Source organism: Epinephelus lanceolatus, chromosome 6 (assembly GCF_041903045.1).
Source record: "Epinephelus lanceolatus isolate andai-2023 chromosome 6, ASM4190304v1, whole genome shotgun sequence".
Lineage (NCBI taxonomy): Eukaryota > Metazoa > Chordata > Actinopteri > Perciformes > Serranidae > Epinephelus > Epinephelus lanceolatus.
The window spans coordinates 3,014,372-3,028,150 of record NC_135739.1 but is presented as its reverse complement, the minus strand read 5'-3'; the positions used below and the strand labels follow the sequence as shown (position 1 = coordinate 3,028,150).

Sequence of the window (13,779 nt, the reverse complement as noted above, 5' to 3'; positions counted from 1 at the left end):
AATTGATGTAAACAATTACTGGCACATCCATGACTACGACGAGATTCCTTGGGAACTTCTTGGCTATTGCGAGAGCTCTCATCACACTCATATCAGCGTTGTCAGCGTAGCCTACATAATGCCGTGATGTCTGTGTTGGTTCACCAGGCAGCGCGCATGATGCAGCGGTATTCAACACGTCCAGTCTATTCAGGTAAGCTGCGAAATACACTCACCTGACACTGGAGTAATTACCTCTCTCTAAGTTCACACAGGTGTGTGTGTGAAGTAGAAGTAGGATCCGGTAGCCTACGTCATCGTTTATTCACTAAATCTGTTTCCATTGCCAAAAGTTGCATTTTCCTAATATCGATACGCTTTTCCACCTCCTCCAAGCGTAAAAACCTTTTTTTGTGATATTTCGGCCTTTTTTCGAATTTCTGGCGTTTCCATTCAAGTTTTTTTTCGCAATTGTTGAAAATCTGAATAAAAATAGGTGGATGGAAACCCGACTACTGACTTGGTCAATCCATGTGAAATTTGGCACAGTGGTAGAGGGTCATGGGAGGATGCCAATGAATCAATTGGCCAAAGGGGGGCGCTATAGCAACCCACTGAAATGTCAAACTTTGAATGGGCATATCTCATGCCCCGTATGTCGTAGAGACATGAAACTTTGCACAGAGATGCCTCTCCTCATGAGGAACACATTTGCCTCAAGAACCCATAACCAGAGATATTGGATGAACCGAGATACCCCACTCAGCTCACTTCCTGATTCAGTGACATCAGCGCCACGCCCCCGTAGGAGACTTGCGGCAGCTCTGAATGTATTGCCGTCAATGAGGAAAATGAACGTGATCACAATTTATGGTCAATTCTTTCGCCCTATAGTCACTAAAGTAAATATTGGGTTCATTTTCCACAAGCCACACATCTCACCAACATTCTAACACTAAAGCTGCATTTTTCATCCGCACAGATCAAGAGAAAATTAACTTTGTCTGAGCCCTGTCCGTCTCAGAAAACAAGTTCTCGCGAGATCTTGTGATCTTGATAAACAGGCGGTAAAATCACAGTTAGCTTACAAACAGTTATTTACCGCTAGTAATAAATAAAAAATGCCCAAGCTTTGTGCAGCAATAGGCTGCAATAATAGGAAGAATTTATTTTCATTCCACCTGCTTCTCAATCCGCATACACAGACATACACAGAGCCTCTGTTCAACACGGTGGTGGGGAGGGGGGGGTTGAGGGAGAACAGGCTCTGATTGGAGGGAGAGCTAACCACGCCCACTTAGGAGACAGGAAGAGTAACTGTTTTCTTAACGACGGATAAGCCTACGGTGGGGTATCTCCTTTATCCAATATCTCTGCCATAACTTCCGCTTATATAGATTTTCCGCCATTTTGAATTTTTTGAAAAACACTTCAAATGGATCTCTTCCTAGGAAGTTTGAGCGATCTGCATGAAACTGGGTGAACATAATCTAGGGACCAATATCTAAAGTTCCCTCTTGGCAAAAGTTGGAAAACTTACTAAAACTGAGCTTCTATAAGGCAATGAATATTGCGGAGGGCGTGGCTCATCACATAAAGGTGTATAACATCTCAAGGGTTTCACCCATCACCACGCAACTTTGTAGGCATATGACCACACATAATCTGAGGGGACCCCTCCATTATTGACCCCATCAAACAAAATGGGGGCGCTAGAGAGCTCATTTCTTATCTAGGCCTAACCGCCATATGGATTTTTACTAAACTTGGTAGATATGTAGAACAGGACGCCTCAAGGTGACTGGAGAAATTTAACTCTAATTGGCAACTGGGTGGCGCTATAACAACAGAAAAATGCTTCAAAATGGCTAAAATGCGACCGATCGCTGTGGCTCCCCCTGTGGACCAATGTTGGTGTTGGTTTCTAATGTTTGGTATGACTAAGTCATGGTATGGTATGCTGTACATAATCACAGAAACTGTCAGTGTGTCATTCTGTCAGTCAGTCATTCTGTCTGTCCCACGTTTTTCTACTCACTGACGTGGTCAATCTATGTGAAACTGCACATAGGCATTGAGGACTGGCATAGGTAGAAGGGGACAAAGCTACCAATGGCTATGGACTAGTGAGTTTTAATTGATGGTCAGTAATCATATTTAATGTGTTATAGATCAGCTGAGCCAGAAGAACAACTTTGTAAAACATTTCCAGGGCTGCTGACAAAAGAGTAGTCAGACGTTTTTTGGTAAATACTTTTATTCCTTTTCTTGGCAAGAGTTAGAGGAGAAGATTCACACCACTCTCGTCTAGGAGAGAGGTATCAATCTACGCATCTAACTCTGGGCAAGAAAGCAAATGAACATATTTGCCCATTATCCATTAAGTCTGCACTTTAAGATGGGAAAAAAATGTCCATGAAGTCTGAGGTTAAATGTTCATTGAAGTCTTTCTGATGAGTTAGAGGTAAACACATAAAGGATCCTGCTGGAGGAGGATAAACCCCAACTTGGAAACCCAGAAGCTGTTCTGTTCTTTATCTACAAACATCTTTAGTAAATATCTATTAACCATTAATAAAGCCATGGATTACAACTCATATAATATCATTGTACCGGTAAGTTTTAACAGTATATCTAACAGAGGTTGGAGCAAGTCAGTGAACTGCATGTCACAAGTAGTCTCAAGTCTTTGCACTCAAGTCCCAAGTCTTAAACTTTGAGTTTTGAGTCTTAATCACGTTCTAATGCACTCATCACCAAGTGCATTTAAAGAATGCTTTTTGAAACCTGTATTTAGTTGTTAAAACAAGTGCAACTAAACTTAATCGTAAAAGTGATATTTCACTATAAAGCAGTACGACAACAAAATGAATTTTTTGAATGTTTCTGTCCTGTCTTGTGTGTTTAACTCATCTCATACTGAAAAAAAATGTTGATATTGACATGATACAGTTTGTTACTGCATGCTAATGAACATAAACATTAGTTAATTCAGGAAATGACTGAAAGGGAAATGAATTGACTAATGGCACACTTTTTAAATTACGTACTTTTTAATCTTTGGGCCTCGGGGAAGGTATCAAATATTTTTAAGTCAAAAGTCCAAGTGAAGTCACGAGTCGTTGGTGTTTAAATCCAAGTCAAGTTGCAAGCGTTTTTGGGTTTTGCCAAGTCAGAAAATTTGAGACTTGAGTCTGACTCGAGTCCAAGTCACATGACTTGTGTCCACACCTCTAATATCTCACGTCAGTGCTCAAAAATGTCTGACAGATTAAACACTTCCACGCAGACAGCAGTGGAAGTGTTTCCTGGATGTCACGGACGTGCTCACCATAGGAAGGTCCTGCAGCCTGCGGAACTCAGGTCGGTTGTCTCTCCGGCGCAGTTTGAGGAAGAGGAGCAGAGTAATGATGACGGCAGTGATGATGAAGGCTGACACCAGGCCAGCCAGGAGGGGGTCTAATGTGGGAGAGTCAAGGACCATCGTTGCTGGAACAAAAAACAGGAGATACTTGAGCAGGTTTCTTCTTGATCTAGCTGTAGACCAAGAACACAAGCTGCCAATGCACCATTAAAGATGGAGGTTACTTTGACTTAAAGGGACAGTCCACCCCAAAATCTAAAACACACATTTTTCCTCTTACCTGTAGGGCTGTTTTTCAGTCTTGATTCTTTTGGTGTGAGTTGCAGAGTGTTGGAGATATCAGCCGTAGAAATATAATATTATGGAACTAGATGCCACAAAAATGTAGGAACTATTTTCTTCCTACTGAACTACTCCTGCCTCCGTATCAAAGCGCAGAAGGAAGTCTACATTTATCTATTCATGCACAGGACGCTCTTGAAAACATCATGGCATCCTCCTGGGCTGAGCTCTAACATTGTCATTAACATTTTTTTTGGCACTTTGAGCACAAGCTGAGTGTCACCTTGTTCTTTTATATTGGAGAGAAGGCAGACATCTCTACAGCTCATATATCCAACACTTGGCAGCTCACACCAAAACTATCTACACTTATAAACATCACTGCAGATAAGAGGAGAAGTATGTATTTCTGATTTGGTGGTGAACTGTCCCCTCAACGTGGTGCAAATGGCAGAACTTGGTCCTTAACGTGTTTAAAGCTGCGACTGGGACTAAATATAGACTAAACAGCAGCATGTTGAACTTGAGTGTTCATCATGCAGCTCTGGACAGAAATGTCAAACACAGGATGGTGATGTTAAGCGTCCCTGTACTTGAGCTCGCTGTTGGGAAAGTGAGCGTATTCATGGGGCAAAATTTTAAGTTTTATCTTCAGAATTTCTTGTGGTTTAAAAATCGTTTGTGTATAAAGTTCAGTGTGTTTTATTTTTCTCTGAGAGTGCTGTTAAACACCATCGCTCTTTACCTTTTATGTTGATGTCTCTCTGTGTTTGTATATTTCTGTGCAGGAAGAGATTGTGTTTTTGGCAGTGTGCTTCATTGTGTTGCTATGGAAGACTATTTTGTAAACTTTGCTGGTTTTTTTACATCCTCTGGTTGAAAGTAACAACCACCACAGAGCAGTGAATGCTCCCTGTTCCTCTGGCTAATGGAAAGAGGCGAGATGCCAACTAAGCGTGGCCTAATAAAACCACACAGAGTGAGAGAAGCGGAGAGAATTTTATATGTTAACTGTATCCAAGCAGGCTGGTCGACTGAGAAGAGTCGACGAGGTTTTCTTTCTTTTTCGATGACACTGAACTGAGCCAAACATCCTGGTGAAAGTCCTCTCAAGGTGGAGCGTCGATAGAGAAACGTTTACTGTAGATACTTGAATCGTTTAGCCGACAGACAGAGGGGAGAGAGACAGAAAGAAAACAGAGCAGTCTTGAGGCCTCCGGTCCCATGACTGCCTTTCCCAAACAGAGCCATAATTGTGGAGTGCTTGGTGGTGACAGTGCTTGTAGAAGATGTAGACGGGGGGGTTGCATGGTGTGTGTTTGTGTCTGTGTGTGTAGAGGCGAGGACTGGTTTGTGCTGGAAAACAACGAACAGCATCGCCTTTGTTATTAAGCCAATTCACTTGTGGCTCTGTTAATATCCAGGCTGAATAAATACATACACAAACACAGGAGACATCGTGCACTTACGGTCACCCCCAACGTTGAGCTGGGAGGGGGTTTTGGCGTGGAGTCTGGCCTCAGCGGAGGGGCTGGTCGTCTGGGTGATGGTGGTCTTTAGGTCGGCTTTGCTGGTGGTCGGAGGGTGTTCGTCGGACTGTGATGTGGTTTGTTGTGTTGCGAGTGTCGTGGACTCAGATTTGGGGGGCTCTTGAGAGGAGCTGGACGTTGAGCTAGTCTGAGCGATGACAGCAGCAGTTGTAGATTTGAGCTTTGGTGGCTCAGGTGTCGGGACATGAGTGGACGAGTGTGTTTCGTTGTGACTGGGCTGGTTTGATGCTGTAACTTCAGGAAGTGGAACTGCCGCATGTGGTGTTGTGGGTGGTGTGGGGCTCTGTTTGTCTGTAGTAGCAGTGTGAGTTGTGTGTGTGGTGCTGGTGGGGGCAGGGGTGATGGGAGAGGCAGTGGTGTGAATCTCAGAAGGAGGAACTGGAGGCTGTGGTGTCAACTGATCTGTCGATACATTTCCAGGAAGGACAGCCTCTGTGGGAGAGCTGGTGTTGGTACCTACACAAAGAGAAGGACATTAATCATTTTTCTGCCATCCTCAAATACTGTATGTTTGTAATCAACAAACCAAAAGGAGCCATGTTTGTCACTTCACACCAATTAAAACATTTTCTCACTTTCCTCTAGTGAGCTGTTGCTCAAAGTGTGGCCCGTGGGCCAATGTCAGGTCCTAGAAACATTTTGTGTGGCCCCCAAACATGACATAAAATGCACACATTACATTTTAATAATTTGCCGTCCATTTCAATACTTTCACTCTCAATAGCTTACATTAAATACGCTATGAGGAGGCGGCATCAAACTGTGTCGCCCTCAGAAGTGTCTGTCAGGTTAGGGATAGTCTGAGTGGGCGGAAGTTCGCTGCATAGATCAGCCTCTCATTGGGCGGAACGAGCCACCCGCTGAAGTCCCGCCCTACCACCTCGGGTTGTGTAGCAGTTTTCAACACGTCCTTTACTAACTTCTCTTGCGGAGATGTAGCCATTTTTCTGCCATGGTTCGCGTCCTGTAGGCGATATTTTTGTGGCCGTGTTACACCAAAACCTGTTTCCCCCCGGCAATATTTTTGCAAGCACACCGTTGCTGTGGCACCGCCCAGAACGATTGTGATTGGTTGGAAGCTGCGGTCGTGGGGTTTGAACCCCGGGGTGGGGAAGCCCCTCTGTGCAGAGTTTGCATTGTGGGTGAAGTAAGGGCACAGGGACAGTCTCTCTGGGTGACTTGATCCACTTTAATGTCCGAAAAAGAACGTAGGACAACTGAACATCGACAACAATGGTGGCATCTCACATCTTATATATATATCGCTCTGCCAAACGTAATCATAACTCTCATTACCTACACGTAAGGTGCGCGATATTGAATAGTTCCTATTTAAAAATAAAATACGTAAACAACATATGAATGTAGTTAACATTAAATGATGTAGATGCAAAATAATGAACAGAGAACAACAAGACAATCTACTGGATACGTCCTCACGAAAATAAATCTCATGTTACGCTGGCATCCGTGTGTAGCTTACAGCACCAAAGAGCCCTAGTATGGCTGTAGACCAGTGACACTCACTGGTCCCACAGAGGTCTGGGCTGAGCCCTGAGTGTCCTAAAATCCTAGCAACACCCCTGCATACCCCTGTGTGCTGCTACTGGATTTGATCTTTGGCAAAGATGAGTGCCGACATCAAATGTCAAAAGGGTGAAAACAGGCGATTAATTTATTATACATAAATATTGTTATGTTTGTTTATGAACTGGTGCCTGGCTTCCTGTCGTTTTGTAAAAGTATCCCTGCTGTAGACTCTCACTGTCATTAAAGGGTACATTTTCAATGCTGTGAGCACCACAAATAAAAATCGATTCACCGCAGTGGAGACAGAAAACTACAAGTCAAATATCTCAACCTTAAAGTTGTGTTCATGCAAACACTACTCCAATATAAACTGTTTTTTCCCACAACAAAAAAAGTGCCTAAAAATGTGCCTGTCCTGTGAATATGTTTATGAGCCTGATGTGTGAACCAGCATCTGTGTGTGTTTGTGATCTAGGGCGCGAGAGCAAGAGAGTGTGTGTGTGTACCTCGGGGGGAAGTATTTCACTTCTACCTTTCTCACCCCCCTGTGAAAAGTCACACAGCATTTAATCACTTGTCTCCTCTCCTCAGCGCCAACCACCTTTTCTCTCAGTATATTTTACCAACACTCTCACAGCAAACTGCACCTTATTTAATCACCTTAAACCTTCTTAATTCTACTCTTTTACTTGTATCGTACACCATCTGAGACGTTTCCTTCCTTCTCTGTGCTCCAGTTTTTTAAAAACCACCCTGAGCTGGCTGTCAACACTTTAACCCAGTCACTCGCTCACTCTGTGGCCCACTTCTGGACGTGGAAAACAGAGATACGGACTTTGTTAAATATAGCTCCTAAACTCGTAGCCACCTGCTGCCAGGCTCCCTACTAAATTCTTCTGAAGTGTGACAAACCTTGTCAACTGGCAAACCCCACGACATTATCAGATCACCTTTGTTTGCTGCACCACAGAGTTGACGAGCCAAGTGACTAATTCAGTCGACTATCAGTCCCCCAGTGTGTGCTCTTCTGGTGGATAACACAGGATTAAAAAACAGAGTTGCATAGTTACCATGAGCTTTGGTTGGTTCAGGCGTCACAGCCATGCTCTCTCCCTCTGTAGTCTTGTTACTGCTCAAACTGCTGGTGCTGTTTGAACTTGTGTCGGAGTCACTCAGTGAAGGTGCAGCAGATGTACGAAGGATGGGGTCCGGATTAGAACCAGGCACAGACTCTGCAGATGGAGCCTCAGGATCACTTTCTGAAGCAGAGGAGGCAGCAGTGTGGTCACCATCTGATGAGGAGAGCCAAATTTGGATCATGGTCAGTCTCTGGTGACGTCTTCAGAGTCATTAGCAGCTTATTTGCTCATTATTCCACGCAAACAGGAGACAACAGACAGTGTGCACACTCAGAGACCGTCTGAATCAATTACGAGTGGGTATAAATCATCACAGGCCGCTGTTTATCAGCGCACTATGTTGGCAACTTGTCTGTGTTGATCATATGTATGTATGTGAATATTGTAGCTGTTTGCACTATACTGCCCAAGACGAATTTCCCTTGCGGGACAATAAAGTTTATCTTATCTTATCCAAACAATTGTTAAAGGTCCTATTTATGACATTAAGCACATTAATATAGCAGCAAACAAATATTTGCTGTGTAAAGATACAGAGGAGTAATGACGACCTCAGCAGAGAATGAAGTCCTGCTACATCTCTGTGTGTTGTAATACGAGCTTCTCTGTTCTTTGTTTTAGTAGCCGGGCCAGCTACGCATGCACACGTGTGTCCCACTGGCTAGCTAATTGCTGTGGCTCTGCACTGCACCGCTTCAATTACCACTGATAACACCGTCCTGACCCACGGTGGCGAGACAGTGTTGCAAAAGTACAAACTCTCTGGTACTCCCCGGTACTTGCCAACCTTGAGACCTCAAAAATAGGGAGGATTTTGAAACCCCCAGCAGAGTACAGGGAGGGGAGAGGGCCAGGCTGTAAGGATCCACACACCCCACGGTCCCGGATGCCTGAGCAAGGGGAAGCTAGGAACCCTACCACGTCAGAGGAGGGCAAGACTGGTCCCCCGTCGACCTCCAAGACGCTCCTCAAACCCCCATTATAGCTTACTGTCGGATTTATATGCAGATAATGGTCAGCAAGGAGAAGAGGTGTCGCCTGACTGATGCCAGCCCAACAGGCACCACTCTTTGGCCCAAGAGGGTTGGAGTAGGAGGCAGAAAGGATGAAGCACCAATGGGGAGGTGACAGTAAAGCTTTAGAGTCATAAGGCTTATACATGCTGTGATCTGTGAAACAGCTTGTGATTTAGAAAGAGAATTATGACATTGAGAGTGCAATGAAAAACAGGAGTCTTCTAGAGTTGGCAAGTATGGTCCCAACCATTGGTTAACACCACTAGCTCTGCCAGCACTGCCATTGTTAGCACTGTTAGGCTCCATGTTTGTTTGAGATGTCAGAGGTGAGAGCCGTGCGGAAGCACTCCCGGCCCCATTGTCACACATACCACATTGAAAACTAAATAAAAGGTAAACACATACATAATTTATCCGGGGAAAGTTATCTGACTTTTTCCAACAGAGCAGTGCAGCACTTTTATAGAGTTACATGCTGAGTACATCCACAGTGCTTTATTGATCAGGGAGCTGCTTCACTGGAGCAAACAGGAGTTTAGTGTCTTGCTAAAGTGTTGCATAAGAAGATAAGTCACTGTATTTACTTTGCAAATCCTGATTTTCTTCTGCTCTGGGAGCCAAACTCTGTGGCTCCCAACCATTTTGGCTCGTGACCTTTTAAAATGATGCAAAATGAAGCCACTCATGGCCCCTTGAGCTGTGAGCACTTCAGCTTAAGTGTGATGATTTCAGAGGCCTGAAAAGGTAAAACGTATCCAGTTTCGCCATTTAAAAAATGACACGTAATTTGTGAAGCAAACATGTTTATTTCTCGTTTCATTTCTTGATAATTATGTCATGACTCATATTTATCTAAACAACTCTCGGGGGACCACTGAATGGATACTGAGAATTTTTAATGACACACAACGCAGTCGCATTCCTGTCGAACATCATCTCAGAGCACAAAACAAAATGGAAAACGGCTGACTTTCACTTTGCATGACATCTTCTACAACCCTCATGAGATACAAGAACTGCTTTTGACGTAATATCCCTTTAATGAAGACACTTTCTATCTCTATTTCCCCTTTGGTCTTAATCTCGTTACTGTACAAGTCTTTGTTTCTGTTTCTACCTGCTTCCCTTTGATGAAGACCAGAGCACTGTTGTAATGTAATGTCATTACCGTTCAGTGACACACTGCCATGATGCCTTTCATTACCTCCATAATCACTCACTCAGCTCATCAGCACACACACTGAAACAGAGCGAGGGACCTGTGTGAACTCTAAATGACACAAAAACAGACACACTCATGAATAAAAAGAGGTGCTTAGCTGTAAAATACTGGCCTTTAGCTCCATTAGAGCTGCGCAGGTCAAATGTTGGAGTAGTATGCTGTACATATGTGTGTGTGTGTGTGTGTGTGTGTGTGTAGAGCAGATTCATAAAGAAAACCACTGTTTCCACTCCCCTCTCCAGATATTACAGGGTCTTACTTTCCAGGCCAATGCAGCATGTACCTGGGGAAGCAGCTCCTGCTCACTTCTTGACCCTGCCAGCGAGAGGAACAGCCAACCGTTTCTCTGCGAGCAGATGTTCGACACTCAGTGCTGGACGCGCCTATCAGTACTGCCTTCTGTGTGAAACCCAACCAACTGCTACTGCAAAATCCCATAAGCACTGGTGTAACAGCGCATGACTGAAAAAGCTGGAGACAGCTCTGTGCACGCTGCCCTTGGCCTTTTCATCCCAGCTTATTTCAGATGTTTACTGCCAGCCATTGTCTGACCTCTCCAGCTGTATATCATGCCTCTGGCGTCTCATCTTCTTCTCCAGTCCGAGCTCTTATTATGCTACAAATTCACTATATTTCGTTAGTAGTTGGGTTGTTATATTAGTTATTGCGTCATTGAACACAAGCACTGTACATTTGCTGGAGAAGAACATAACTAATCACGTATAATATTGAATTGTGAACAAGAATCATCCAACCAGGAGAACTAAAGGACATCAAAATGTGTCGTCTTTAAAACATTATATAACCAGTAAATCAGGAAATGAACTTCATCCTCAGAAATAACAGACAAAATGAGACAATAAAAAGCCGAGTTTTAAAGGGTAAGTTCAGGGTTTTTTAACCCGACCCTAATGTCCCATGTTTTTGTGTCTAAGTGACTGATGGGATCAACAGTTACAGAAAGGGCCAGCACTGAGCATTAACATCCTCTGAAAGTGCTTGTTTTTGCCACTGACAGGCTCTGACCAGATTATGGAAAGGATCCCGACAAAGATAGACTTTTTTAATGAAGACTAGGATCCTTTTGTTTAACCAAACACAGTCTCAAAATCACTATCGCCAAACTCACCAGGCTCCATTTAAAAAAATGGTAATTTTATCCACATACAACACATTTAATCCAGAGTCGACAGAAGTGACTTAAAACTCACAAAAACCTTTTGTCTTTCTACTGTTCCAACAATCATCAGCTCTGGTTTGGTTGAAATTAACCCTTAATTCACCCAGTTAGATGTAAAAACATGCTGCCTCTGTACACACTAAAATTACTGTTTATTTAAATGGAGTCTGGTGGGTGTGTTGATAGCGATGTTGGTCTGTTTGTGGTTAAACAAAACGGATCTTACTCCGTAACAAAAAGGTCTATCTCTGTAGGGATCCTTTCCATAATATCTGAGCCTGTCAATGGCAAATACAAGCACTTTAACCAGACATGCACTGATGGTGGTTACATTCCCAGCTGACCACCAGTGTCTTTGGACGTTGATATTTGATTGAAGTTAGGTTGTGAAGATTGGTGACCAAAAATCAATGTCAGGACAGCGTCTAATTCCAACTTCAAGACGTTTATATTTTGTTGGTTTAATGTTGTGCTGTTAAGGGACTAAAATTCAGTGTCTTCTAAACAACATTTAGTTGTAAGGTTTGGAGAATAAAACCCAACTTCTGCCAAATGTCGTAACGATAACATACACACACTGTAAAATCCTGATGTTGTTAGACATTAGAAATATCGTCAACCAGATTTTCAGTCCGACCAAAATTTTACATCTGTCCAGCCCAAGAGTCCAACGTCTTTCTGACATCAGACTGACGTCCAGTGCCAGCTGGGTCGTGGCCTGTTTCCCAGCTGCAGTGGTCTCACTCTGTCCTGGACCAGTTTCAAAACTGTTGCCTCGATTACTCAGACAAAAAAACGTGGGAAAATATGGTCCAGCTGGAGCAAAAACAAAGTTACCCATTATGTATTATTACATAGGCTCATTACTAAGTTTTAATAGCTGGATGTTTATTATTTTCATATTTTGTGCATTATGAGACTGTTAAATTAGTTTCATCCAGGTTAATGAACGCGTGCAGCTAGAAAAATAACCTCTAGAAGTGTATGAAAATGTAATTGAAAGGCGACTGGTTGAGTTGAAAATCAGGCTTTTGACCATGTAACATGTCAGACCAGAGAAAGATTGGATATTTTTAAATGTTCTTAGCTGGAGGTTTGAGTCGCTGCCAACAGAAACAAGAGGAAAAAAATGAATGTTTTAAACCAACAAGTCAAAAGTTCTCCCTGACTCTAACATCCTGGGTCTTTATTTCATCTCTATACTGTATGTTTATGCACATTCGGCCCTGTGCAATCAATTCACTTCAGAAAGTGCGGTGCCACTGAACTGCTTTAAAATCTGTTCATAAAGTCTGCACAGTGTACTACAAAGGCAAGCCAATTAGCATGAACCCAGTGCAATGACAGTGTGCTGCTGCACATAGTTATAGGTGTCATTTATCACAATGTACTTCCCTGCTCATTTACAGCCAATAAATGTCCTCCAGTGGAGCCGAGCTGTTTTCTATTCATTTGAATTTGAGCCGGAGGAGCTGATGGGACAGTTCTGCCCAATAAAAACCTCCTCAAATGTCAATAGTCTCATTTTCCTTTTATGTGAGTGAGAGACACTGATGGAGACGGAGAGAGGAGGTGGGACGAGGAGGAGAAACAGTGGAACAGGTAGGAGAGAAAGCGGAAGGCGGGTAAGAGTGAAATACAGGATGTGTGAGAGGAGTGTAAATGTAATGCAAGCAGAGAGAGGAAGCCGAGAGGGGGGAGGGAGGAAGTGATGTGAGAGATAAAGTGTGAGGCTGTTAAGACAAATAGTAGAGGCTCCAGATTAGAAACATTTAAATGAGGCTGAGATTTTTTGGAAACAAAGCGAGGCCAGTATGAGACTGAAACATATTGACTGGAGGTGGAAGAGTGTGTGTGAGTGTGTGTGTGTGTGTGAGTGTGTGCGTGTGTGTGTGTGTGTGTGTGTGTGTGTGTGCCTCTGATCTCAAGGAGGGTTGAAAGAAAACACTCAAGAGGAGGATACATGTTCACACTCAACTGTGTCGTTAACAAAGTTCAGACTGTGAACTCACTTCAGCTTAAATCTCTGTTTAAGACACCACAGGTGCCTGGAGGCAGGTGAGATTAGTGTGTGTGTGTGTGTGTGTGTGTGTGTGTGTGTGTGTGTGTGTGGTACAGTAAACCATTATGACTATGTCAAGCCCAAATTAATGAAACCTTGACACCATATAACAAACCAAAGTCCACAGTCAAACTCAGCATATTAAACCTACCATGTTCAGCAGATCCCAAGTTCATGAGCAGCAGCGCACAAAGGCCAATCCACACTTTGGTCTCCATCCTCTCTGTCCTCCGACTACACAGGAAGAAAATTACACCAGCAAACTGTGGCCCAGACTCGTCTCTGACTCGCCTTTCTCTCTCGCTCACCGTCCGATCCCAGACTTTAAGGGAGTAGTTTTAACAATCCCAGGCGGCTGCACTGTGCTCAACCCACTGCAGACAGCAGCTCTGCCAGTGTGTGTGCGTGGCTGAAGGGACTGAAGGAGGAGTGTGTGCGTCCTGGCTGCTCCCTCT

General features: G+C 43.6%; 1 protein-coding gene across 1 annotated transcript in view; it reads right to left on the bottom strand.

Annotated features, from left to right (window-relative positions):
* The window catches only part of LOC117253522 (uncharacterized), a 17,805-nt gene extending 4,026 nt beyond the window's left edge, over positions 1–13,779 (bottom strand). The window contains exons 1-4 of the mRNA XM_033621022.2: positions 13,476–13,779; positions 7,776–7,997; positions 5,095–5,631; positions 3,311–3,468 (exon numbers count right to left, since the gene is read on the bottom strand). Coding sequence (XP_033476913.1) covers positions 3,311–3,468; positions 5,095–5,631; positions 7,776–7,997; positions 13,476–13,542 — 984 coding nt within the window. The 5' untranslated portion in view covers positions 13,543–13,779. The remainder of the gene's footprint in view (positions 1–3,310; positions 3,469–5,094; positions 5,632–7,775; positions 7,998–13,475) is intronic.